Below are 26,769 nucleotides of genomic sequence, written 5' to 3'. Positions count from 1 at the left end.
AAAACCCTTGACAAGCAACGATGAAAGCGAACAGAGCGCGCTGGTGGGGGAAGGAAGTTATGAACGCTCTGAATTCAAGCACACCGCAACACTTTGAACCGCCTCGTATTATCAGTAAAAGCGTGTGTTAGCACACACAGACAATAAAGCAAAGAAAGAATGAAAGAAAGAAATTGGTGCCCGAGTCGCGAAATGTTCACGTCACGCATGCATTGGCGCCAACATTATGCTATGCCGAAGGACCCAACGGGAGAAGGCAGGAAAGAAGACTTTTTCCCTCACACCATTGTTCTTTGGTGTTTCTTTTCACTGCTCCAGTGCTCTTCCTCTGCAAGTCATGAGCCGTTGGGTTGTTTATTAGTGGATGAAGTGGCACTCAAGCTTACCGTTGTTCTGAACCTGGGAACAAATGGGTCCTGTTTCAACTTGGCGTATGGCTTCCTCCACACCTCCATGATGCATGTTGACTCGTTGAGTTTTCCCAAGCCACTCAAGCCTCCGCGTTTCGGCCAGGCACAGGGCGCCAACAGACGGGACAACTCAGATATCGATTTCTCCCACCCTTCCCGTTTATCACCATCACTGTAAGATGCTGGCACCTCTTGTTCTCACGCTCCGCAAAACTCCCGCCTTGATCAGGCACTCTGGCGTTGTCATTGGCTGCCTCATATTACCTGACAGATCTTAATACTCGGAAGCTGACGAACATGCCGGCCCCTTGCAGGTTGACCAATCGCGACAGCCTTAAGAGGAAGCATGCCTTGAGTCGGACCACTGCGTGCGCAGAGGCTGTGAGGAATCTAAAAATCAAGTTACTTCGGCCTATTGGCAGCATGACTCTAGAAGTCTACCGACGCCATGTTTACTGCATTATTATACGGAGCTGACGCGGCGCGGTTTTAGATGTCCGTTATGAGTCGCTGTACCCCAATACACTTTCAGATGCTGTGACCGATTCCATGAAAATGGGCTTTGACCGAAAGGGCTGGTAGGTTGAATGAGCTCTGCACCATATACGATATATGCCCCTTGATGGTACCACAGCACCCCTGGTGAGCGACAAAGCTCAATTTTTACTCCCCCTGCCCTCTCCGCAGGCCTCCCTCTGTTTGACCGTGTAGCGCATGGCTTTTTCTTACGTAGCTGTTAGGGCAGTCCGCTTACATGGTCCAGGGAGGTGTTTTATGGCTGGCTCCCGGCAGATCCTAATGGAAGAGTCGAGTGATGGCAGCTTGCCACGTCCGTGCTGGTGGCCCGTTTCGTATCCGCCCACCTCTTCGGAACAAGGACAGTAGGCCAGGCACGAAAAATCGAAAAGCAGGGGCGCCGTGAGGATGACTGGCCTGTCATTGGGAAGGTGGGATACTTGGAAAAAGAAGAGAATGAGTGTGTGTGGGGTTTTTTTTTGGGAGGGAAAAAAACCACGCGTGGCTAGGCTCCCCAAAAGCGGAACTTCCTCAGCTGCTACTACTGTACCTTACCGGGGATGAATCCGGTACGACGCCGCCTGCAGTGGTGTTGCTGACACTTCAGGTACCCTTGACTCACTCTTCGTTGGTTGCTTGCGGATGCATGCATCGCTGGCTGGCACACCTAAGTCTGGGTACCTGGCTAAAGTGCAAGGTACAGGCCGCTAGTCTAAAGCCAAGTCTTCTAAGAACTAGCATGAGAATCCGGTGTTGTCTTTTTACGGCGAGGCGTAGTAGGTATTAAAAGAAGGCTCGTTTCCTCCCCTTGTTTTGTTTCTTCACAGACGATCTCTTCGAGTTCAAACACCACTCATTCCCTCCTGAGCACTGAGCCGGACTCTCTCTCACTCTCACGCACACACTCCTTCATTCAGTTCTTCTTTTTGAAGCAGATTCATTCCCGTGGGAAGAATCTCACATCCTTCCTTAACCAACCGCGTTGAGATACCCCTTCGTCTATACTACAGACGTACCACAGTACAGCCACTCCTTGGTTGACAAAACAGAACTCGAAACAACAACAAAATGAAGTCTTTCACTCTTGCTTCTGCCTTCCTCGCCGCTGCGGCTGTTGCCCAGCCCCACGGTAACCCTCACGGAATCCACCACCGCCGTCACCACCAGAACGACAAGCGTGATGTCGTCACCGAGGTTGAGTGGGTGACTGAGGTCGAGTACGTTACCAAGATGGTCGATGCCACCACCACCGTCTGGGTCCGTCCCGAGGCCGCCACTGCTGCCCCCGAGGTCGAGGAGACCCCCGAGGCTGAGCCCGTTCCCGTTGCTCCCAAGAAGGAGAAGAAGCCTGCTCCTCCTCCCGCTCCTACCACTACTATGGTTACCAGCGTTTACACTCCCCCTCCCCCTCCTCCTGAGCCCACTACTGAGGCTGAGGTCGTTGCTCCCGAGCCTACCTCTGAGGCCGCTGCTCCCGTTGTCACTACTCAGGCTCCCGAGCCCAAGCCCGAGCCTAAGCCTGCTCCTAAGCCCGTTGTCAAGGCCCCCAAGAAGGAGCCCGAGCCCGAGCCTGAGACCGAGACCGAGGAGCCTGAGACCGAGGAGCCTGCCGCTCCCGTCCAGCAAGAGAAGGCTGCTAAGCCCGCCTCTGGTGGCAGCTCCGGTGGCTCTGCCAAGCACGGAGAGTTCACTTACTACGACATCGGCCAGGGTGCTTGCGGTGAGGACGACTCCGGCAAGGACGACTCCATCAACATTGTCGCTCTCTCTCACCTCCTGATGGGCCCCTCTTCCAACAACAACCCCATGTGCGGTAAGACCATCACCATCAAGGCCAACGGAAAGACCGCCCAGGCTACCGTCAAGGACAAGTGCATGGGCTGTGCCGTCAACGACATTGATGTCAGCCGCAAGGTCTACAACGAGATCTGGGGCAGCCTCGACTCTGGCCGCTCTGAGGTCGAGTGGTGGTTCAACTAAGCGCCATGACAAGCATGCCATGATTTCTTGGATCATGAAAATACTACGAAGGATACCCTTTTCTTACGACTTGTTCTTTTCATGAAGCGGGAATCTCTGGACCCCCTAGAAGGCGCTGGGGCGTAAACAAAAAGGCACTTGGGTATCTGAGGAACCCGGACCTGGAGATTCTGGATTGGAGTGTTTTTGGTTTCTTGGCGGATCAGCCACGGTTGACATTCGTTGACTTCTATGTACATAAATTTGATATGCCGTTCGGATAGACAAACAATTAACAAACACAAGGCCCTGGAACAGGGACTTGCCATTTTGGGTACATTTTCACGGTTTAAATTGCCTCTCCATCTTTCGTCAAATCGCATTGTCCGAGCTTACTCTCTAATCTTAGAGCAGATGAACCAAGCGAGTGTTTAATTTTGGGAATCCTGGCGTTGGTTGCAATGACATCGTCAGACCCTGACCTTGGGGTCCATGCGCTGACTACTTTAAGTCTTTAATGAGCCTTGGTGGAAAAAGGTGAAACTTGGTCAATTAATTGACTGACCAACGAAGACGGGGAATTCAATCTTTCTAATGAATATCCCTCGGGCAATAAAATGACGGGTTGGCGCACTAGAACAAGACCCTTCTTGTGATGTCTTTGACACGGGACGATTAATTAAAGCCCAGAACTAAGAGACATGGATAGGTTTCCAGGGCGTCAAAGAGGCTGGGTTCTGAAGCAGTAGGACAAAGCCACTCCCTTTCAGCTAGGACTATTACAAACAAGCGCTAGTAAGCAAAGGAACAGGACAATCAATAAGTAGTGTAGGACAAGTGATTCTGATTTGCCCTTGTCTAAAAAGGATCTTAAAAAGTACATACGGTTAGTCAATAACTCGACGCCTCACAGCGGCATCTTGAATACGAACTATGGATACGGAGATAAATATAGGCCTTGCTTGGCAGACTCAGTAACTCCTGGTATGAGCTGCGCTTGTGGTATTGCACGTACATCTATGGTACTGCATTGGATATTCACGTATTTCCTCATCTCCCTTTTATAGGGTCGAGCCAAGCACAAGCAGCGTAAACCCCCTCGGCAACTCCTAGTCGTAAGTCATGAAATTAGTAGCATGTAGTGTGTTCACAAGCCACTATAGTAGGTTCAACAGCTCCTCCACATAGCGGCGTGTATCAACACCGATGCCTTGAGCGAGCTTGCCTGCGCCATCGGCGTTCTCAGTACGGAAGCCGACATGGTCACTTGCACGACGGATGAGGAAGATTTCCTTGGCAACATCCGGGTGGCGGGAGTCAGGACCAGAATACTTCCTCTCCTCTTCTTCGAGAGCAGCGTCGTGTTCCGTGTCCGCATCAGCTCCACCTTCTTGGATGGTTGAGAGGTTGTTACTTGTAGCATCCTCCTGACGGTCAAGCAAACGTGTCCAGACGATCCACCACCCACGGCTTGACTTTTCAGTGCGCTCAAGGGCAGTCGAGCGGGATCGAGTACTGATATAGAGATTTACAAGGTGGAGATGAGTATTGAGGGCATCAGCTCGAGTCCAAGGATCCGAATCATCATAAGCGTCTGGGATGTTAGGTAAAGATGAGTGAACTGTCAAAGAGACAGGATCCCAGACAAGGTCATAAATAGTGTTACTCGAGTTGCTGCTGCTGCTCGAACCATTGTCGAGACCAGGTCGCTCGGGACGATACCTCGTTGAGAGGAGAAGAGGTTTGCGAAGAGGAGCCAGTTGGTGATGCAGGGAGCGGTATAAGGATTCCATGGCGAGGGAGTCGGTTCGTAGATTGAACAAAAAGGTGAACACAAATGGTCTGTTGACATAGACAACAACGCGCAACTTCTTGGCCTTGTTGAGGTCGTGTGAATCGTATCCAGGTATCATGTTTCCAACCACTTGTGATTGCGTAAGAGCACTGGCCGGATGCTCAAAGTCACGCACCGTTATGGCCTCTGGCCTATCCAGGGCCTCGCTCTCAAGCTCGACGTTGACGGTTCGCAAGACCGTACGGGAGTTGTGTTCCCCATCAGCAGCATCGTCAGAGCTTGCGCTGTCGGATCCGCTATAATCCTGATCTATTTCACCCTTGAGGCCGATAAGGTAATGACCAGCAGCTTCGTATGAAGGTGTACGACCCGCCAAGTTTGGCCGAGTTACTTTTGGAGTGTCTTGGACAGGCTTAGAATCCTGCTTAATGTCTTGTGGTTGATTCGGAGAAGAATCACCACTAGCAGTAACACTTCCTGGCAAAGACCAGTAAGTACCATATCCCAATTTAAGATAGCTGACCATCTTATCCAGCCTGCCATCTTCAGGCGCTTGTTCTTGTGACTGGTCTTTGCCAGAATCGCCAGCGGCCGCCTGCGCTTCCGGTTCTTTGGCGGGTTCGTCAGCTGATGCTTGCGTTTGATCTTGAGCAGCTTGTTGAGCAGCACGATCAGCTGCTCTCTTTCTCTTTGCACGTCGAACGGATGTTGGGCTCTCGATGATTCCGTAAGCGTGATCTCCCCAGGTATACAAATCCTCCATCCAATGCGTCATATCTCTCAGTGATTTTCTGGACAAAGCACCTGTTCCCAAGAAGATGGCACCGTCATCAGGACCTGGTTCTCTCCCTGTGCCAAGCCATTGTTCAGGATCACCGTTGGAATCATTCGGAGGTGGTGACTCAAGATTGTAATCTCCGAATTTAGACACAACCAGGTCAACAAGTCCTTCTATTCTCCCAACTAGTCCCTCTAGTACGGCTCGTTCGCCACTACCACGGTCTTCCTCTCCTACACCAACCCCCAGCTCGCCGCAGGAAGCAATAGGAATGCCACCAAAGATATCGCGAGCTGGGTTCCCATGCATCATGACGTTCCATGTTGAAAGATACAGGTCCCAGTAGCGGCTCAGTATTGTGATGAACTTGGTTCGCCTATTGCGGACAAAGAGGGCGCTCAACGAAGAGTCATGATGCATGAGGAAGATGCTATGGGCCCGTAGGAGATCGCGCAGCAAGAGACTCGCAGGTTTCATCTCGCGACTAGAGTATTCATATCGTTCTTCGGCGACCTCAGTCTTCTTCGTAGCGAGCCGGGGAGGGAGTGGTAGCTTGGTCAAGTCGATGCTCTAGTAGTACTGGTAAGTAAAATGCCGGTTGTAAGAAGTTTGCGTATCTTACTGCAAGAATCCACCATCCTGGTTCAAGCTCATGAAGTATAACCCGGGACTTTTCAGTGTCGATAGTGTCTACTGTCGAACCGCTCGCAAAACCGCGACTGAAGCTGGCCATGCCCTGGGCAAGACCAATCTGTCGCAAACGCTCATTGCGTTCCTCAGGAGAAATGTTTTGGGTGGGTTGACCACGAGTGCGCCGGCGCTTATTCTGCGCGGCTTGAGTGGTAACGGAGGCATAGTAAACAATCTGGTCCTCGATGGTCTCGTCGGTATTGCCAAGCGTGGGGTTGAAGATAGTAAGAAAACCGAGTTGAGCGGGCACAATGGAACCTGATGCTGAAGGCGCAGACATTTTGGGCATGGAACGTCTCGTGTACTGTCGTTCCGTTGCTTTGGGTTGCGTTGTCCTCGAGGTGTCGAGTTGTTCTATATGTTGGAATTTTGAGTTGCGCTGGGCGCTGATGTGACTAGTTCGTCACTCCCACCCAATTAATCCTGACGTCGATCGGCGATCGCAACGGTCTGCCTCCAACGAAGCTCTTAAGAACGTCACAGCGCCTCAAAATAACGGGCGCGGGTAAGGATGCATGGAAGGTCAAATTTAAACCGAAGAAATAAGATTCAAGGAATGAAGGGAAGAGGAGGACAGGAGGGGAGAGAGACTAAGGCTGGCACTTTGTTACGTGCGTCTCGGTCCAGTCCAGTACAGCACAGCAGAGACCCAGGTCCAGGTCCAGGTCTAGACTACTAGAGCAATACTGTAAGAAAACACAGACCGGACATAGGTGTATTCTAGGTACACTATCGTAAGGTGGACAGAGCCTGAAAGGGCCTCGATCATGCGGGCTGCTGCTTGTTGTTTGCGGGTTGGGTTATCGGAGGTTATACCCCGACCCCGACAACGATTGGGCAACCTCAACGTGTGGAAGTGGAAGTGGAACTGAAACTGAGGGAAGGTGAGATGCGATCGAGATTCGACATTGCCATTCGGCTGATCCGAGAATCTGGGAAAGAGCGAGACAAACAGTTCAAATCGATCAGATTAGTACAGTACTTACCCCAGGTAACCTGGCAATTCACAATTCGAGGCGAACATCAATTGCCCATTACAAGGATGGCCGATACGTGCAGTCGATCTCGATCTAATTGCACTTGACTCTACTGAGAAACATTGCCCCGCCATTTCTCGCACCTCGGATCAACATGCAGAATTCCCTGTTTCCCTTCTATGTCTTGTTCCAGACTTGTCCTATTCTCTCGACAATGCCATGATTCTAGAACAATACCCATGAATTAAACTGTCTCTTAGCACCATGCTATCCCCGGATATCTTTGCGAAAAACCAACCGACCGGCCAATCACATAACTCCGAAACACTGTTACAATAGCTGTACATCCTCATCTGCCAACCTAGGCAATACTCCCATCGTTCATCGATTCCTCTTTTCCGCCTCGCCAGATAAGAGATTGTCTTTTCTTGGCCCTGGCATACACCTCGCTCATGCGCTCCCGCTGGTCCTTGAACTTCTGCAACGGTGACCTTGTTCGCTCTTCGGCTTTCATACTCTCAGTCCTAGGAAAGCCCCACCTCTTTCGTTCTCGCCTTTGACTTCGGTCAAAGCTGGAAAACTCAGCCCACATGAAGTAGAGAATAAACGTGATAACTGTCAGTGGAATCGTGACGGCCCAGTATAATCGGAACTGCGGTGTGGTAAGAATCCCGATGCCTTGGCCCTCGGTATTGTCCCAGTCGAATAGGTCAGTTGAGAAAAGTGCAGAGACGAAACTGCCTGGTAGGAAAACCATTGTAACAAATGCCAATGTCTTCATAGAAGCAGCATCGCGAAGAGTGGATATCGAAATGATGTAATTGGATAGGCTGTAGTCTTCCGATATTAAGTTGTTGAGCTGATGATGTGCTGTTAGCAATGTCCTCCCAGCTGGCGTGTCCAACGTACCACATCAATCTGTATTTGAATCCTCTTCAACATATACTCTCTATCCATAGCCTGCATGGTGAGCCGGCTCTGAAGAACCCCAATGTGGTTTCTCATGAGTTCGTCTGCCTTATAGGCCGTACTATCACCCAGACTCACATGTGCCCGGGCAAATTCGAGCAGCTTCTGCAACGTCTTATCTTTCCTCTCCGTGCTCGCCACGCGGACTGCGAACCCACTCATTTGTGCACTCAGTGAGCCGAGCTCACCAGCTGCGATATGTTTTCGCTGCGTCTTGAAATCAGAATATCCTGTTCGAGCCTCTATTTGCTGAATTCCCGGCTTCATGTTGTTTTGCGTTACCTCGATTTCTCCTTGGAACATAAATGCAAAGAGAAGCGAAGGGAACATGGCATTACTTGCCGTATTGAGCTGCCATTTGCTTTTGCTCTTGAGAAGCGCCTTCAAGCCTTCTTGCTCGTCATCGCTGGCGAGGATTATGCCACAAGTCACACCAGGCCGTGAAGCCGCGAACCTGGGGCGAGTATGTGACCATATAGATGCAAGCTTGGGCGCGTAACAGAAAGCATACGCTTGTTGGCTGGTATCGTTGTTGACCACTTCAGGAAAGGCAGCCACACCAGCAACACAACTCGAGAAGTAGTCGTATGCAAGGTGAAGGCCGAACTTTTCTAGTATTTGGTTCTTGGCATCTTCTGGTAGCCCGACCCGGTTGTCGTCAAGAATAAATTTGGGCCAGATGAAGCGAAGAACTAGCGATTCTTGACCTCTTGCTCCATCTCTCGTTTCTGTAGCCAGCCATGATGCGACGTCGGGTATACTAACATATCCCTCATTGTAGTCGACAATTTCGGCGTCATCGTTGCACCAAAGGTCACTAAATTTGAAGGAGATAACATCAGGAGAGTGTTTGGGACGCCGCGGGTTGAACTCGGCGATCTTCTGGTATATTTCGTCCATGAGTTGGCGTCGTAAGTAGCAGACTTGAAGCCCGGTGTGTAAAATAAACGCTACGAGTCTAGAAGAATGGCGATATTGGGATATGATGAGGCCTCGTTAAAGCTGATAACGTCAAAACATGTAGACTTGATTAAGAACGTAGAATCAGGCTGAGATTGAAGTCTGCTTTGGAAGTGCGATGGCAAACCATGTTGACGCACCTTCAGCTGCACTTTTCTCTTTCCTAAGCGCCCAAGTGCAGTTGCCGTGTGTGACATGGGCGGTTGGGGGACCCTTGCACAGAGTGAAATAGGAAGGAACATCACATCATCTAGCGACTCGAGCAACCGATTCAATTGAACGAGAACCATCTTCTTGAGTTATCTTGGATAAGTATCTATCGTTTTCTCAATGGTAGGTAGACAAAATAAATACATGAATACTCGTGTAAGTTGCAAGCTTACTACACTACCTAACTATCAGGTACCTAGGTGGATAGCGCCGTGAGCTGAAAGCTGAAGCGCTTACTTGTACACAATGGAACCATAGGTTAGGTAGTGGATGTCAGCTTCTTGGTCTGCACTGCCCCGGTGCTAGGTTAGGGGTTATAACGAGCATTCCATGACGCTGTTATAAATACCGATTATGTACTGTGCAGATATAGCTGGAGAGATGCCTTGCTTTGGGACATAGCGAATATTGAAGTGCTTCAAATACCTCTTATGCCTGATGTACTCATCGAATAGTGGCACAGACCTCGAAGCTTAGCTCTCCAGCTTTAGATACCTAGAACTCATCCGCCGCTAGAATCGCCTGAGCTATGCGTTAGAACTTACCCCGCAGGTCCCCTCTTTAACGCTCCTTTCAACGTGCCAGCTCATGCTCAGCCTCCACTACAAGATGCAAACAGAGCTTAGAATCACATGCATTAATTGATAAAGTACACCAGACGAACTGCCGTGAGGGGGCTTCTATAAATTAACTGTCAAGATTATGCCAAGCTGAGCCGTGCAGACACTTTCATCTTGTCTTCTGTGATCTTCTAAATCTATAATTAACGAAAGAGGACCCTTGTAAATAGTCGTAAACCTGCCTACGTCATCCCTGGGCGTCATTGTCGTTCACAACCTAGCATCATCTCACTTCGTACTGTCAGCTTCTTCCCCGCCGCTGACCGGGTTCGCTTGTTTCATTCTTTCCTCCTACATCACCATAATCATTCCGACCTATCGTATCGCGAAACCCTTTGACTTCAACATCACTTTGTCTGTATCCTACTCAGGCCCGTTGGCCCAAAACCACCATCATGGAATCATTCTCTCTTCTGAAGCGTCGTACCACCGACCTTCTACACAATGTTCAGCAGAACCTCCCTGCGATGCCTTCCGTTCCTTCCGTCCCCTCTACGACTTCTCCGAAAAAGGACTCTATCAAAGGAACATGGGAGCGCATTGATGCTCCCGACGTCCCTCGCTCTTCTCACTCTCTTAACATCGTCCACGGCACCGCTTACATCTTTGGCGGCGAGGTCAAACCCCGAAACCCCGTCGACAACGACATGCACGTCGTGACCCTCCCCTGGTCCAGCGCAGGTGCCGATTATTTCAAGATCAAGCCAGTTCCAGCCAAACCAGATGAACAGCCGAAGAAGGTGGAGACGCAGCTGCCCTCTCAGACAAAGGGTAAAGAACCAGCTGAGCCAGTCGCAAAGCCCGAAGAGGACGTTGAGGACGTTGAAAAGAAGCTGGATGAGGTCTCTCTTGAAGAGGACTCCGATTCTTCCGGTGAAGATGAAGACGAAGAAGATGAGGAGACGGAGAGCAAATCGAAGGGCAAGGAACCCGCTGGTCCCGAGCGACCGGAATTGGGCAACGTCCCAGCTCCACGAGTCGGCCACGCTACAGCCGTCATTGGTTCCCGTATCTTCTTATTTGGTGGTCGAGGAGGTCCTGATATGAAACCACTTGACGAGGCTGGCCGTGTTTGGATCTTTGATACCCGCTCCAATACGTGGACATTCCTTGACCCTGCACCTGCTATTCCAGGTGGAAACATTGTACCTCAACCTGGCCCACGAAGCTATCACACAGCGACCTCTATCGACCGGCCCCGGGATTTCGCCCCAACACGACCTAAGGAAGCTGCGACTTGGGGTCAATGGGCCCTAGGCGATACCTCAAAGACGGGTATTCCTCAGGCTCCCATTGTTGGCAACGTAGCTGAAGATGCCAGAGACGAAGAGTCAGACGGTTACGGCACCTTCTTCATCCATGCAGGATGCCTTGCCAACGGTGAGCGGACCAACGATATTTGGGCTTTCAACGTTCGCGAGCGTACTTGGTTTGAGCTTCCTGCTGCTCCGGGACCTACTCGGGGTGGCAGTGCCATTTGTGTAAGCAAGACTCGTCTGTTCCGCTTTGGCGGTTTCGATGGCCAGAATGAACTTGGAGGACAGCTCGACTTCCTCCACCTCGAAGTTGAGACTTTTGACGATCAGGGCACCAAGGGTGAGGTCGCGGTTCGTGCCCGTGGTGGTTGGCAGACCATCCACGAGAGCGACCCTAATACCGATTCCACCGAGATTCACGCTGAGCCAGCTCAGGTCTGGCCTGAGCCACGAAGCGTAGCATCTCTGGAAACTGTTACCTCGGGTGCCGGGTACGAATATCTCGTTCTGACCATGGGCGAGCGTGACCCAAGCTCAGAGGGTCATGAAGGTGCAGGCAAGTTCCTGGGTGATGTTTGGGTGTACCAGGTGCCTCCACTGGGTATGACCGCTGCCAGCGTTACTGCTGCTATGTGGCAAGCTGTCGGTCGTAAGACAGGCGAGGGCAAGTGGACCAAGCTTGATCTTACGCCCTACGACGACGATAACAGTGATGAGATGCCTGAGCCAAGAGGCTGGCTTGCCAGTGCACCTATGGGCGAGCTTGAGGAGAGCGGCGTTCTGATCTGGGGTGGTCTTGGTGAGGACAACCAGAGACTCGGAGATGGTTGGATTTTGCGAGTAGGCGACGCCTAAGTAAAAAATTGGGATAAGTCCTTGGCTTGGATATAGTATTTCTTTTTGGCGTAACATGTTTTTGGCGATCATCACAAATGAACGGACGAATGGAACAAGAAAACCCCTATGCAGAACCAATACCTCGCGTGGTATAAGGATATTGCTGTTAACGAGAACTACACATTCTATACCAGATATAGCATTTCATGTGGTGTATGTACAATTGTGACCGCGTCCCACCCAGCACTTTTTGCCTCGTTGATTCCAAAGCATTTCTTGCCTTTAAACTAAAAAAGAGAGATAATAACGTTATAATTACAGATCCGACCTTGTGGTCTCGGTTCCCCAGGGCTCGGAAGTAAGGCTTGTGAGACCAGCACTGTTCTCGCAGTCTTTTCGGCCGCTAAGAGGGCCAGGCTTGGGAACATTGACGGCAGAGGGATCGGTAGCAGTAGCCTTGGATCGGAGGGACTTGAGAAGGTCCTTGACGGAGGCGGGGGTAAGATCCTCGTAGTAGTCGTCGTTAATCTGGATCATGGGGGCGTTGACACAAGCACCGAGGCATTCGACCTCAAGGATGGTGAAGAGACCGTCGGCGGTGGTCTGACCCTGCTCAATGCCGAGCTCCTCCTTAATGGCCTTAACGATAACATCAGAGCCACAGCCTCCAAGTTGGCAAGGGGTCTAGTGATTTCATTATTAGCTCAAACTGTAATTTTGATTCTAACAATCTTCAATGACGTCTTTTATGATTGCCACAGTTCAATGTCGAGCAATTGCCGCCAAAAAAGATATGCCCGAGGTCGGAAGACAACATACCGTAGTGCAGATCTGGACAAAGTACTTGCCCACAGGAGTTCGGTTGTACATGGTGTAGAAAGAAGCGACCTCGTACACTCGCATGGGAGGCATCTCAAGAAGACGAGCGACCTCGTTCATGACGCTAATGCTGGTGAATCCGTGCTGGCGCTGGCCGAGGTCGAGCAGAGGCATGACGGCAGCCTTCTTGTACTGGGGAGGGTATCGCTTGAGGATCTCGGCAATGACGGTCTGGTTCTTCTCGTTGAACTTAAAGGGGATGTCGGGGTTGTTGTCCTCGGTGTTTCGATGCTGTCACACGCCATAAGGTCAGACCGGTCCCCATCATCTGGAATGAAGCAATTGCGCGCCGTCTGAGCCGTATCTTCTGCAGGCGCAATTGACAGCATCAATTGAGCTACTTACCACCATGAGAGTGTCGCTTCGTCGGCTGGCTGTGAGGGAGAAGGCGGCGCGAGACTGAGGGCGGGCAGCCCGGCACGCCGGCCGGATGGCGGATCGGATGAGAGGAGTTAACTTGCTCGCCATTTTGTAATTGATTTATGTAGTTTTGAGAGCGAGCGAGGTGGGCGTCGTCGCGGGGGTGGGAGGGCTTGTGAGGCGATCGTGAGGTCGTCGGTTCCGGATCTTGTCAAAATGTCGCCGTCGTAGCGAGTATTACAATTCGACTTGGAGCTGCTTGCAAAATGAAGATCGATGATTGGTTGATTTAGCCCTCGGTTTAACCGATCTGTGGTGGGCCGTTGAGAGGTACGTATCGATCTGAACGTGGAGAGGGAGCTTCCCATCTTCGTCTCTTACAAGGCATATCCTCACATTAAACGGCCTCTTTAATCTGTGCTGTTCAGTAAATGTTTACATTTACAATGGAAAATTTCTCATCGAAATAATATGCCACGGTCACATAACCTCCAAGCTCCTTCAAGGAGCCTTCTTAGGGAACCGGGGAAACCAACAAAGAGTGTCAGGTTGAGTCGGCCATCTAAACCTGGTTAACAGAATGAGCTGTGTTTGTCCCTCTTGGACGTATGTCAGGAATGTTTACTTCAACGCGACCTCGTACTCGTCAAGCTCTATCAATACCGACGGACTTGAGTAACAGAAGCTCTGCAGTCATCCCCATTGAACGATCATATCTTTTGCCAACACATAGCATGCCGTCGTTTACGGTAGCAAAAAAGCGCGCTACAGAACGAAGCTCGCGAAATCAGTGTCACTGCATATTCCACTGTCCTTGTGCGCGATCTCTTACGCTTTTTGGTACACTTGGTTCGCAGCCCTGTTGTGGCTCACCGTGGTTTCGATAGCCTAGCCTAGCTGGCCTGAGTCTAACCTGCTGCAAAACGATGGCGGTTGGGGGATCGATATGCAGGTCAGAGATATAGGCAAACATCGTAGCATGAAACCAATTGGACGCACTCGTTCCAATAGCACAAACGGGATCCGACGCGCCGATCTCCTTGATACCTGCTCGTCAAGCAACCTACACAAGAGTTAGCTATTACTGAAATCGTCTTTGCACATGATCTTCCAGGTAGGACAACCGAGACAATGCATCGTGCTTGATAATACGGATACCGCGCAAGTGTTGCTTGACACTCGCTTCCTCACGTGCCAGAGCTAAACGACAGCGTACATGGCCAGTATAAGCTTAAAGGGTCCTGGTTTTGACGGCCCATCATCAAGATACAAGCCCGAGTCAAGGTAACGCTGTGGCCACGCATGGAAACAGAACTTCCCGCTTCATATCTGGGGAAGCACAATTGCATAGTGCGGCTAGAGGCTTGTCTCTCGTTCTGAGACATGGACAATGGATTGGGTGCCCGAGTTTCACAGCCATCCATGTTATGGTTGTTCATGCTCATAACACGGGACTGACTATCGATGAGTTAGGGTCCTGCGCCTGATAATTCACGGAAGCGGATACCTGTAACCAGCGAGTAATCTGACGACCGAGCAACTTGCAATGTTGCTGTTGCTGTTGGTTACTTGGCGAAGGCGAAGCTAGAGAGAAGTAGGAAGCCGGTTTTGTGTTTGCTGAGGTCCAGTAAGTCGGGACCTAAATTTATCTAGTCAAGCGCGATGGTTTCAAGAGGCTGAGAATTGGAGTACAGGCCGTTCTTTGGTTCATGTATATAATATCGAGCCCGTCGTATTGATAATTCAGCCATGGGTGCAATTGTCGAACCCTCGTCACTAAATTGAATTGGTGTGATCCTTCGTCTCTCGTAAGTCGACAGTCCTGGTTTGTCTCAAACATCGAATATCGAAAGACCCTTGTGGTTGACATGGAGCTAATCGAAGTTAGCATCTCAGCCCATTCACTTTAGTTCCATCGGTTGGTGTTAGCTAGCCCCTTGGGGGAAGAGCCCATATCTTAAATGAACTGCGGAAGGAGGCTTTCTTTCAGCTTGGCTTGGCTCAATAGGCAATCACGACTCCTCCTTTGAGCTGGTCTCGACTTCCATTTTCCTGACAACAAAGGAAAGTGCTTGGTTCCTTCCCTCTCGAGTCCCTCATCTCATCTCATCAATATCTTTTTCACTTCTCGGTTTGGCCTCTTACAAATTCATCAGTCGATTACATCATGCCGATTGAATCGCGCTTCTCAGTCTCAGTCCCCAACTGCTCTATACAACAATGGATCTTTGGTTCATCTTCTGGCCCTCTGCCAGACAAGAAAGCCTTTATCGATGCTGACCATCCTAAAGATTGCTACTTCACCTACGATCAAGCTCGATTACTTGCAAAGCGCATCGCTGTTGGTCTAATCGATAATGGCCTGAAACCAGGGGATCGTGTTCTTCTCTTTACCCCTAACAGCATCTTCTTCCCAACTATTGTGATGGGCATATGGATGGCTGGAGGTATCTTCACTGGCGCAAATCCTGGCTATATCGCCCGTGAACTGGCTCATCAACTCAGGGATAGTGAAGCATCTTTCATGATCTCTGCACACGGTGTCTTGAAGGTAGCACTGGATGCATCTTCGCAAGTTGGTATGAAGCCTTCTCAAGTCTTTGTGCTTGATTCGACATGGCCAGATTCTGCTATCGAGATGCAGCCCTCTGAAGGGACCAGACATTGGACGGAGCTTATTGTGGCCAAGTCAAGGGGTGAGAGCTTTGAGTGGATGGAGCCAGAAGATTCCAAGAGTTCAATCTGCAGTATAAACTACAGTTCGGGTACTGTATGTTATGTCTTAGCATCATACTTCTAGCAGGACAGCCACTAACAGGTCACAGACTGGGATACCCAAGGGTGTGGAAATATCACACTACAATCATGTCGCCAATAGTCGTGGAGTTACACTTTTCCATCAACTTCATCCGGACTTCGAGGCTCGACGAAACCATGCCGCTGCTCTATGTTTCCTTCCCATGTATCATGCCTTTAGTCAAGGCTACTTTATCACAAGTTTTCCATATGAGCGAGTTCCAGTCTACATCATGCCTTCTTTCGAGTTTCCCAAAATCCTCACTCACATCGAGACCTTTCGAATCACAAAACTTCTAGCCGTTCCTCCTATTCTAGTCCTCATTTCAAAACACCCACTTGCACGCAATGCGGACCTCAGCAGCATCGACATGATTGCGTCTGGTGCTGCTCCATTGGCGAGGGATACACAACGCGAGATAGCGGGCATGATACCCTTGGGCGAAGCTGTTGTCCGGCAAGGTTGGGGTATGACCGAGGCAACTTGTACCGCGCTGTCGTGGGACCCTAATAAGGCCCCGAGTTCTGCGGCTGGCGAATTGACGCCGGACTCTCAAGCTAGACTGGTCGACATCGAAACTGGAGACGAAATTGAAACTGCAAACACTCCTGGGGAGCTATGGATCACGGGTCCTACGGTGACGCGTGGCTACTGGCGCAATACTACCGCGACCCAAGATGCCTTTGTCATTGACACAGACGGTACTCAGTGGCTTCGCACAGGAGACGTCGCTTATGTGGAAGAGTATGCAAAGGGGGCTCTTTTTCATATTGTGGATCGTGTCAAAGAATTGATCAAGGTCAAAGGACTGCAGGTTGCTCCGGCTGAGCTCGAATCTCTTCTTCTTGAAAGAGAAGATGTTGCCGATGCCGCCGTTGTAGGGGTCATCATCAACGGGGAGGAGCTTCCACGCGCATATGTCGTTAAAACGCCAAACGGAAAGAACACATCGGAAGAAGACGTTGCAGACTGGCTAGCGAGTCGTGTTGCCAAATACAAGCAACTTAAGGGCGGCGTGGTATTTGTTGACGCTATCCCTAAAGTTCCGGTAAGTTGTTTGTCCCCTTCTCGTACTGGATATTTCAAGACCGAAACTAACATGGTGCCTTTGATAGTCAGGCAAGATCTTGAGAAAGGTGCTTCGTGAGCGAGCAAAGCGCGAAGTTAGCAACGGCCTTGAGATGCGTGCCAAGCTGTAGAACAGCGGTGGCGACGGGCGCGCATGCTAATCTTTATCGATCAAAACTGCAAGTTCATTCTGTCCAAGAAGTTTATGATCTAAGACAAGTCGATGAAGAGTAAGAGGTCACTTTTGTCATTTTGCTCAGTATCATTCGCTCCGAAGAAGTTGGACTGGAGTTCTCATACATCAATAGACTGGGCAAGGTATGGCGTATCAGAATATTTGAGTCTCATTCTCTAAGGTACAAAGACAGACAACATCATAAAACAGTACAAACGACACAGAATTCATCACTTTCGTGCTTTTAATCTCGGTGGTCAAGCTTCCTAGTGACCTAAGGGCCGAGTCTCCATCGCCATTGGGGTCAAATCAAACCAGGAAGGATAAATTCCATATATACACTTCTGGTACTGCTTCATACAGCTCATTATTGCATTTGTAACTACTCATCTGTAATAAGATGCTTATCCTAAATCCCTTCGCCGATCATCATCATAACCTCATCTAATAGCGTTGAAGGAATAGTCATGTTGGTGACCCTGTCAGCTCTGCTTTCATCAATGCAATACTGAGCTGGCAGAGTTACACCATTACTGATCCCCAATATCTCCTGGGCAACCGCGATTCCACATCTCGCCGCTACAGGCATTCCATGACCCGTATATCCAACGCTTATGTAGACGCCGCTATCTTCACCGCCTAAAGCGCTGGGTAGTTTGCCAACCCACGGGTACCCATCTCTCGAGTACCCCATGATACCGGTCCACTCGTATGTGGCTCCAAGAGAAGCATCCTCTTCTTCTCCAGATTCCTTCAGCTTTAGAGATCCATGAAGCGACTCACGCAAGCGTTTAGCAATGACTGGGTCGATCGCATCATCGCGGGAGAGGCCGACTTGGCCATCGCTTGAGCCTAGCCTCTCACCGCCAGTGATAAGTTCACCCGACGGTCTCTGGATGAGATAGTCGTCTCCTCCAACTGGCGTCCACCAAACGTGGCTATGTTCAAGTGGTGAGCTTCCGTTTGATGGGGTGAGAGCAGCAACTTGTCCACGAACAGGGACGACAAGGCCTGACAACTTGGGAAGAAGGTGTGAAGTGTAAGCATTGGTCGCTAGGACAACCTTCTTTGCTGCTATCTGACCACGAGGTGTGTGCAAAGCCCAAGAGTCTCCTATACGTTGAAGGCGGTCCACAGGCGTCTTGGTCTGAAGATTGAAAACACTAGGATCACTCTCCTCGAGAAGACGTTCAAGGACCCAGGTGACAAGCTTGTACGGCCACAGCTTAGCGGCGTTCGGTTGATAAATAGCTGCATATGCCCCAGGGACACGTAGCTTCTCTAGCTCTTCCTTGTCTGTCACGATCCTGATTTTGTCAACTAGATTAGGATGGGAGTTCCTCATCCGCTCCAGGTGCCGAGTCACAACATCCAGGATTTCCTCCGATATGCGGTGCACGCCCCCGACGGTTTCCCAGTCACAGGGGATGTTATTCTCAGAGATGAAGTTTCTGACGAAGTTGAAAGTATCCAACTCAAACTGAGCCACTGGTGCTTTGGCAGCATAGATAAGAGGTTGGCAATGGCCACCATTCTGAGAGCTTAAATCAGAGATATTGCAGTTATCCATGGTTATCGATCTGACTTACCCTTCCCGTGGCTCCCCAGCATGCCTCTCTTGCTTCAAGAAGCACGACGTTCTTACAGCCTCCTTTTACAAGCTCTCTCGCAGTAAACGTACCAGTAATGCCGCTTCCTACAACCACAACTTCAGCCGTTGGAGGGAGCTCTGCGGTACTGCGATAGCCTAAGAGCTTCTCTGAGGGTTCCTTGTGCCAGTATGAGTTTGTGCTCTCGACACTAGGCAATTGAGCTTGTCCTTCGAGCAGTGCAGGAATCATCATCTTTGCTATTAGGCAGGTAGATATTAGGGGAAAGGTTGATGTAAAAATGAAGCTGTGTCGAGATCCGTCGCTTCAGGTTGATGATATGACAAGAACTGATATAAGTCAATTCGTAAAGGTAAGTACGTAACCCCGCCTTAAACTAACGTAATGCTCGGAGGTTAGTAGTCAGATTACGTAGATCTCCAATTTTACCTATCAGATAACTAAGGTAGTAGTATATGCAAGAGAAGTAGGAATAGATAGACTGATATGACATCGTAAAGTTATAGGCTTGCTAGGCGCGAATGCATAATGACCAACATCACATATAACAGGAGCATTCGGTAGTTTGTTGTGAATTGATCATATCATATTAATGCATTTCGTCGTTAGAATCATCAACAACTATCAGATCAGCCTCCTCCATCCAGAAGCGCTTTGAATCCATGCAGCCATGCCTCGGCAGTGGGCTTTTGAAGTATCCTTCCTCCATGCTTGCTCTCAGAGCCATTACTATAATTTACAATATTCCATCCCTTATGGAGCAAATCTTGTTCTTCCAATAACTCGGTACAATGCATTCCTTGAGACAAATGTCTCGACTGGCTCTTCCACATGCTTTGCTCTGTGCTGTTTCCCCTTTCTCTGCTGAAACCTGCAGAGATATGCTGAAACTTTTGATTATTACTCCCGCCCAATATGCGCTGTAATCATAGCATGTCTAATTCCTTCCGGGGTATTTTGTACACGCAGTCCCGCTGTAGAGACGCAAAATATTCATGCCACTATGGTGAGAGGGGCACACGCTGTGCTCTCGCTCTCAGTGGCGGACAAATGAAAAGTTGGTAGATAAAAAGAGTGTGGGTTCGGGGTGGTGTCGTGTTATGCCTAGAAGCGCCGGGCTCCCGATTCGAGTGTTGTATAGCCGACTGAACAAAACGCCAGTAAACAACTCCCGCTAACGACATCCATTCCTCGTGGTATTCGTATCGTGTCGTAGTAGCAATGATGCAGGTAACATCAAAGCCCATTATGTTTTAACAAAAAGTTCCTTATTTGCAGAACTCCAGTGGTATCCAGAGTCAAATGCAGTTGGTATATCCTCGTTAAACATCAGTCATCTCAGTGTCACTGTCGCCGCCGCCCTCTGCAATGGAGATGTTGGAGACGGGGAACATCTCAGCTGGTCCCCAGTTTCCTTCATAAACAGTTGCTGGTGCGGCGCGCTGGTGGCCGATCCACTGCATGCCGTCCAGTGCAAGGACTTGGTGCACAGAAGGTCGTTCGCTGGGCTCCTGTGCTGTCATCCAACGCACAATCGAGTCGAGAGAGCTGCTGTGCATGGCATTGACCATAAAGTCGGGAGGCTGCTGCAGTTCCGATCGCTTGCAGGAGCCAAACAAGTTGCTTGGATCATGGGTCTTGCCGCTAGTGAACTCGTCACTGTGCATCCCTTCGGTGGGATTGCCAGTTGCATCTCGCTGAACCTCAATTGAGGGGTTCCAGGTGAGACTGGGCACCTCGGAGAGATCGCCGGAGCGCAGAGCGATCCAGGTGGGTCCGTTATCAGGTAGGACAACATTGGCCGCAGTCTCTAGGATAATGAGACCCAGAGAGAAGACATCGGCAGGTTGGCACGATTTGCCCTTGAGCATCTCGGGGGCCATGTACTCGCGGTCACCCTCGACATCAACACCCTCAGCAGATGAGCATGATTGAGCAAGACCAAAGTCAGCGATCTTGAGAACGCCTTCAAAGGTGACGAGAATGTTGGCCGGCTTCAGGTCCAGATGCATGAAGCCAGCATCGTGGATGTCCTTAAGACCCTAGATTTGAGTTAGTTGTGTTCAGATAGATACATGAAGAAGAAGTAGCTTACCAAGCAAAGGTCCTGAAGGATCTTGAAGATGCGGAAGTCGTCCAATCGGCCTCCCCGTCCAACGTTGCCCAAGAACTTGTCAAGGGTACCTTCCTCACAGTACTCAGTCTGGATGTACAAATGATAGTTGTGCTCCCAGTTGTCGAAGTACTGCACCACATGTTCAGAGTGGCTCAGCGCCTTGAGGATCTCAGCCTCTCGAAGCTTAGTGTCGCGATCCCTGGGCCCTTGGAAAGGCTGCTTGCTCTTCTTCACAGCATAAACCTTTCCCTTGGCAGGGCTCTTTGATCGGTCGCTGGGAGTTGCAATGAAATCGTCGAACGTCATTTGTTGTTGGTTAGTCTGAGTAACTCGGTAGACAACCGAGAACTCGCCCTTTCCAACCTGTTCAACCTTGTCAAATCGGGAGGACAGGCTTACGTCGAGGTCAACGTTGCTGGTGCGGGCATTCACAGGGGTCACCAGAAGGCTAGTTGAGGACCTCAGATCCCCTCGTCCTGCTGTTGGGGTAACAGGTGGTGGCATGTTGTCAGAATAGGAGTCACCAGCCTGCGAAATTGATAGTCGGCTGGTATCGAGCGGGAGCAAGCTCTCGCGAGGTGTCTGCGGTGTTCGTCGTCCATCAAGAGGGCTCGCTGATTGAGAAAGTTTCGATTTAGTATATGTTTGAGAAGGGGAGCTGATAGAATGACGGAAAGAAACTGTGCTTGGTGGAGAAGGAGAGTGAAGCCCCCATCGAGCCCTGGAACGGCTTAACGAAGACAGAGGAAGGTGTGAAGATGGTGAATACAAACACCCAGCTCGGAGCGGTCGACTTGACTTGTCGATTGATCCAGCTGAAGCGTTCGGTGCTGCAGAGTCCGACTTACAAGTTGCTTCTCGAGGGATAGGGTTGCCGAAAAGGGGCGTAGGGGCGTGCAAAATTCGGTTCGCGGTTGGGCTGTGGTTGTCGTGAGGACTTTCGAATGAGTGCTCGCTGACCTTACTAAGGCTGGGAGTGAGAGTGTTTTTGGTTGGAGTGGGAGGAGCATCTCCTTCCATTGGGGCCGAAAAGTCGAGGGTGTTATCATCGAAGAGCTTGTTCTCGTCGCCATCGAGACTCAGTACGCTACCGCGGCGTGCACTCCTAGAAGCACTGCCACGCTGGAAGATAGACATGCCCTTACCAGGCCTGCTGCCAAAGGGGTTAGAACTTTGACCGCCGCCATTGCTGAACGGTGTCGAGGGGATGCCGCCAAAAGAATTTCGGTTGTTACCCCTCTTCTTCATGGCACTTCCGGCTGGTGGAGGGAAAGTAGCGAAAGGGTTAGAGTGCTTCTTGCACGGTGTGTCAGGAGGTGCCATCTTCTTGTCTGCCTCCTCTTCAGGGTTTCTGTTAACCTTGGAAATGAGACCGGTAGAGTTGAAAGCGCCCACCCAGAGTTGGTTCTGGCTAGGCGTAGCCATAGCTCTAGCCATATCATTTGGGCGGGTTGGCCTTGTCGCGTTCAGAGGCAAAGAGCGTGAAAAGATATGAGGTCTAGGTCGGTCTGGCATCCTGGCCACAGGAGCATAAATGGGTGTCTCCTCATGGAGGCTGTTTCCTGAGGACGATGTGGTCAGGGTCTTGGATAGAGGATGAGGCTGATGCGTCTTGTCGCCTCCGAAAATAGGTGGCTTTGAGGTTGGCGTAGTCGATACTGGGGTGGGCTGGTAGCCCAGTTCACCACCAGTGAAAGTAGGTGGCTGTGAGGTGGGTGTAGTAGATAGTGGGTTAGGTTCATAGTCAATGTCGGTGATGAAAGTAGGTGGTTTTGAGGCGGGTGTCGTTGAAGCAAAGGGACTCTCTTGAGGAACAGAAGGAGGGACAAACTGGTCCTGAGAAAGACGTGGTCGGCTTCGGACAGGAGAATAATCAGCGCTCATCTGGGCAAGCTGTCGCTCGCCAGACCGTCTGCCCCAAGAACCCCGCTCCCCATATCTTTGTTGCAAAGTCGACTTTCGCAAAGACGATGACCTCTTAGGTACATTGCTATTTGTAGGAGTTGGTGAGGGGAGTGGGTCCCGGAATGGTGATCCAGAAGTCCCCGCAATCTCATACTCAGTGGATGAATCCTCGTGAATAAAGAAGCTCTGTGACGATGTCGTGTTGGCACCAAAAATGTTTTGGTCCTCATTCTGGCCCAGCGCCGAAATACCATGCAAGCTGCGTCTCTTAGCCACTGGGCTTCCCTGGCTCGGTTGGTCCAAATTCATCGTCGCATCACTGCGCTTCAACGATCCGTTGTTTGGACCCATCGCAAAGTCGTTGTGTCCGTCAAGGGACTTGATAAATGAGGTTGGCGAAGATCCAGGGGCGTCGAGGTGAACACTACTTCGCTTCTCGGGGCTCACGGTCAGAGGACTTGTGGCTCCCAGCGCGTTGTTTTCCTGTCCTGAAGCGTCGATAACAGAAGGCGCAGGCATCGCGGGTAGAGAGTTACCACTGTCGGGCGCGTTGTTGAGTGCCCTCTTCAAAGGGCTTCTTGGAGAAGTACGGGTTCTTGTCAACCCTCTAGAAGGCGAAGTCTTTGAAGCTTTGGCGGATCTTAAGGAAAGTCGGACGCTGGGGCGGAAAGGCGTGAATGCGGGGTGGAGAACACCGTTGTGAGGAGGTGCTGAGCGCGTATGAGACGGCAAAGGATGTTGATTTTGAGGCGTCGCGCCGAATCGACGGCAAGGCGATTGACAGGGCGACTGAGGTGAGGTTTGGTGGGGGCTCTCGGGGCTCAGCGATTGCGGGCTTGAGCGCGTCAAGAATTTGGATGGTGATCGCGAAATAGATCGACGCAACGTACGAACTGCCGAGGTAACGTCGATGTGGTGAGCGTGTGTTGGCGAAGGTAGGGCGAGTGTGCCACCACTGCTGTTCGAGAAGGACATTGTGAGGTTTCCGAGATGATGCGCGCTCGTGCTTGTCGCGAGCTTGTAAGTGGAGTAAGGCCGATGCGATGTAAACAGCAGTTTAAATCAGGCCTTGAATAATATTTCGGTGCCGCTAAAAGATAAAATAACCGGTGGGAGATGCGATAGTGAGAAAGAAAAGTCGAGACCGTTTGGTGGTTGAAAGTGGGATGCGACGAAACAATGCTGCGTTAAACGGCGAAATCGAAGATGTGAGAAGCAGCTCGACGCGATACCCTACAAATCGCAAAACGCTAAGCCAGTCTCACTCGGACGTCAGAGGTCATATCATGACTCGACAAATATATGTATAAAAATCAGAGACTGAAGAAAATAGGCAGACGTGTTGTGTCAAGCGCAGGCTGCAGTCGAGATCGGTCCAGGTCCAGATGATGATGAGTCGATAAGGCAGCAAGATAATCACGGGCCGGGATGTGAATTTTGCGTCGCGAACTAAGTAAACAAAACTTTGATAGCCGGCGAGAAAAAGTGAGGTTGTATAGAGAAGAGAGAGGTTGGTAGAAAGTTGGAACCGCTAGGTAGTTGTAGGAGTATAGTAGTCTACCTTTAGATGTGGTGCAGCGGTGTCGTGTTTCGTGCAAGTTGGATAGATTTGGGTTGGGGTGGGCGGGTTCAAGAGACGTAGAGAGACAAGAGGGTTGGGTTTAGTGGGTGGCAGTTGGGACCATGGCGCTCGCGGGCTTGTACATGGGTGTAGGCATGGGCGTGGGCAGGGGGGCTAATGGGTGGACTATGGATCCTGACACAGACTATCCGTAAAGAAGATGTAAAAGACTGCACTAAAAAGCAAATCGTCTCTCGCTTGTCTTGTCTTTCCTGCCTTTTTGTCTTTGTTTTGTGGGTTGTTTAAACAATCTCAGGCGTGTATAGTGAGGGGAAGGGACTGCGTAGGATAGGTACACTGACACCAAAAACCCTTCCTACAACACAAGTCAAGTTGGGTAGTTTTGCAATGAACGGGGTCCTGTGACTCAGATAACCAAGTCAAGAGGACAATGAGTGGTCGTGGACAAGTCAGGCTGGTATGCACTTGTCTGAGTGGTTTGGACTTGTCTAAAAGTTGGTACAGAATCGAGGGTGTGGGCAGTGGATAGTCTAGTGGGACAGCGATAGAGCCAGCGGATAGAGAGGAGGGGGAGGGACCTGTAAAGGGCGATTGATGGCTGGAAGAGGGAGAGGGTCCCTTCACTGGGGTATGACTGTGACCTGGGATTGGGATGGCGCGTGTTAAAGAAAAGGTTGGCGCAGGCTGGCAGTTTGCGGATCTTGGGTGCACGCCCCGTAAGAATGCAGTAGCGCAGTGCTGTTAGTGGAAAAGTGGTGGGGAGTTTCTGGCTGTCTAATCGCCGAATAAACTTCCTCCAGGGCGGCTTCTTCCTTCTCAATTAACAGCCCTTTGATTCTGCCAATAAATTGATTAAAAGGGAACAAAGTAAACAAACTATCATTGTCTACACCATAAAGGGTCAACAAGCGTACGTAAGTGGCAAATTCTTCACCCTCGTAACGATATCCTCCAGACAATCTCAATCTCCAAAATAAATAGAATAGAAAAAACCCTTCCTTCGTCATCTCCAAATGCGGGAAAACAACAAACTGGGGCTGAAACGCGGTTTCAGTGACGCATTTGTTTACACGACTTCCCAAATAGGAAATGTCGCGTCACAGAAAGACGCGTTTTATCCCAACAAGGGGTATGAGAATAACACAAGACAGACACTAACACTAACACGCCCCCTGTCAAGTGAAGGCTTCTTTACAAGGATAGTGCCGGGAGCTGGTCCCGTCCGTGTTCATCTCAAGCCTCTGCTACTACTCTACAGTACTGTACTGTCTGTAAGAGCTCATGGAGCTGATCCCTCTGTCTCATCGATGATGGCACGTTCATCGAGACAATCACATTCCGTTCGTCATAATCTAGATATCTCATACCCTCACCTCACCTCAACTCAACTGCCTCCTCATCGTCATAGTTCTACAGTAGTTGGGACAACGAGCTTGCCTCCGATACATAACGACGATCCGCGATCGTCAGGGAACAGCAAGTTGTTTGCCCATGGATGACGGGATATTCCCGTACATGAGCTTGGGTTTACGCTAGGACTCTCTTTGTAAGTGAGTTCCATGATGTCCATCCTTGGAAGGTAGAACCAGCAGTGTCCTGAATCCCATCTCAAACTAAGAAGCATTTCATCTCAGTCTGTAACAGAGGATTGACTATCAATCATGGACAATGCTGCCGGGAGAGGCTGACTACTTCTTACAAGTCTGGTTCTTTCAGGCGTAACAGGACCACCGCAACGCCAGTGAAGATGAAAGAGAAAATCTTCTCTAAAGACTGACATGTAAGTCGGGACGCCCTAAAGCCCTGGTTCTTCGCTTCTATCAGATACTCCACTGGGCGCATCGCAGCGCCAGTGCTCGCTCAGGGGTATTTCCGTCCATGAGGCGGCAGGTGGCCTTCAGACCTATCGTCAAGCCATTGCAAGCCACTCTTTGCGACCTTTTGACAGACCCAGGGGACTTCTTCTTCTCAGGGGGTTCCTTCGCCGGGCTGGCGGTTGGGTTTCCACATTGCTTGGGGGGGTGGCGCCCGTTGAAGACCGCGTACCTGTATCCGTACAGTATGGCATGGAATTTGGACGAGATGGGACAAGATCGTGATGAGACGGCATGAGCCATGAGGTCTTTTTTACAGCTTCTGCTGGTCTGTCATGCGGTCACAGATAGAAAGATGTATCTAACTATACAAGGTATCGACTTAGACGCTGGAGCCGCCCCGAGTCCAGTCCAGATGGGATGGCAGCTTGCAGGAAGCAAAAAGCAAGCAAGATAGGTACGGTACGATGTGATGGGGTTAGCTAC

The 26,769-nt window shown here is 50.4% G+C and overlaps 8 protein-coding genes across 8 annotated transcripts; 3 read left to right on the top strand and 5 right to left on the bottom strand.

Moving 5' to 3' along the window:
• Positions 1 to 1,994: 1,994 nt before the first annotated feature.
• FIESC28_05119 (uncharacterized protein) lies at positions 1,995 to 2,906 on the top strand (the record flags this gene model as incomplete). The annotated part of the gene is made up of 1 exon (XM_031159266.1): positions 1,995 to 2,906. One exon carries the CDS (start codon positions 1,995 to 1,997, stop codon positions 2,904 to 2,906), a length of 912 nt encoding a protein of 303 aa, XP_031016766.1.
• A 1,136-nt stretch (positions 2,907 to 4,042) lies between these two features.
• FIESC28_05118 (uncharacterized protein) lies at positions 4,043 to 6,428 on the bottom strand (the record flags this gene model as incomplete). Its single annotated transcript, XM_031159265.1, has 2 exons — positions 4,043 to 6,028; positions 6,081 to 6,428. The coding sequence occupies 2 exons, from the start codon at positions 6,426 to 6,428 to the stop codon at positions 4,043 to 4,045; spliced, it is 2,334 nt and encodes a 777-aa protein (XP_031016765.1).
• Positions 6,429 to 7,486: 1,058 nt separating this feature from the next.
• On the bottom strand, positions 7,487 to 8,994 carry FIESC28_05117 (uncharacterized protein; the record flags this gene model as incomplete). Its single annotated transcript, XM_031159264.1, has 2 exons — positions 7,487 to 7,984; positions 8,035 to 8,994. The coding sequence occupies 2 exons, from the start codon at positions 8,992 to 8,994 to the stop codon at positions 7,487 to 7,489; spliced, it is 1,458 nt and encodes a 485-aa protein (XP_031016764.1).
• A 1,285-nt stretch (positions 8,995 to 10,279) lies between these two features.
• On the top strand, positions 10,280 to 11,995 carry FIESC28_05116 (uncharacterized protein; the record flags this gene model as incomplete). The annotated part of the gene is made up of 1 exon (XM_031159263.1): positions 10,280 to 11,995. One exon carries the CDS (start codon positions 10,280 to 10,282, stop codon positions 11,993 to 11,995), a length of 1,716 nt encoding a protein of 571 aa, XP_031016763.1.
• A 297-nt stretch (positions 11,996 to 12,292) lies between these two features.
• FIESC28_05115 (uncharacterized protein) lies at positions 12,293 to 13,324 on the bottom strand (the record flags this gene model as incomplete). The annotated part of the gene is made up of 3 exons (XM_031159262.1): positions 12,293 to 12,661; positions 12,797 to 13,087; positions 13,202 to 13,324. The coding sequence occupies 3 exons, from the start codon at positions 13,322 to 13,324 to the stop codon at positions 12,293 to 12,295; spliced, it is 783 nt and encodes a 260-aa protein (XP_031016762.1).
• A 2,059-nt stretch (positions 13,325 to 15,383) lies between these two features.
• Positions 15,384 to 17,212, top strand: FIESC28_05114 (uncharacterized protein; the record flags this gene model as incomplete). Its single annotated transcript, XM_031159261.1, has 3 exons — positions 15,384 to 15,986; positions 16,042 to 17,061; positions 17,129 to 17,212. 3 exons carry the CDS (start codon positions 15,384 to 15,386, stop codon positions 17,210 to 17,212), a joined length of 1,707 nt encoding a protein of 568 aa, XP_031016761.1.
• Positions 17,213 to 17,665: 453 nt separating this feature from the next.
• Positions 17,666 to 19,100, bottom strand: FIESC28_05113 (uncharacterized protein; the record flags this gene model as incomplete). The annotated part of the gene is made up of 2 exons (XM_031159260.1): positions 17,666 to 18,790; positions 18,846 to 19,100. 2 exons carry the CDS (start codon positions 19,098 to 19,100, stop codon positions 17,666 to 17,668), a joined length of 1,380 nt encoding a protein of 459 aa, XP_031016760.1.
• Positions 19,101 to 20,188: 1,088 nt separating this feature from the next.
• FIESC28_05112 (uncharacterized protein) lies at positions 20,189 to 23,862 on the bottom strand (the record flags this gene model as incomplete). Its single annotated transcript, XM_031159259.1, has 3 exons — positions 20,189 to 20,908; positions 20,962 to 21,596; positions 21,831 to 23,862. 3 exons carry the CDS (start codon positions 23,860 to 23,862, stop codon positions 20,189 to 20,191), a joined length of 3,387 nt encoding a protein of 1,128 aa, XP_031016759.1.
• Positions 23,863 to 26,769: the final 2,907 nt, after the last annotated feature.

This window comes from Fusarium coffeatum (assembly GCF_003316985.1).
Source record: "Fusarium coffeatum strain FIESC_28 chromosome Unknown BRIP53273_contig_110, whole genome shotgun sequence".
In the NCBI taxonomy this organism is placed as follows: Eukaryota; Fungi; Ascomycota; class Sordariomycetes; order Hypocreales; family Nectriaceae; genus Fusarium; species Fusarium coffeatum.
Note: the sequence above shows the minus strand (reverse complement) of the source record. Positions and strands in the feature narration are given on the sequence as shown.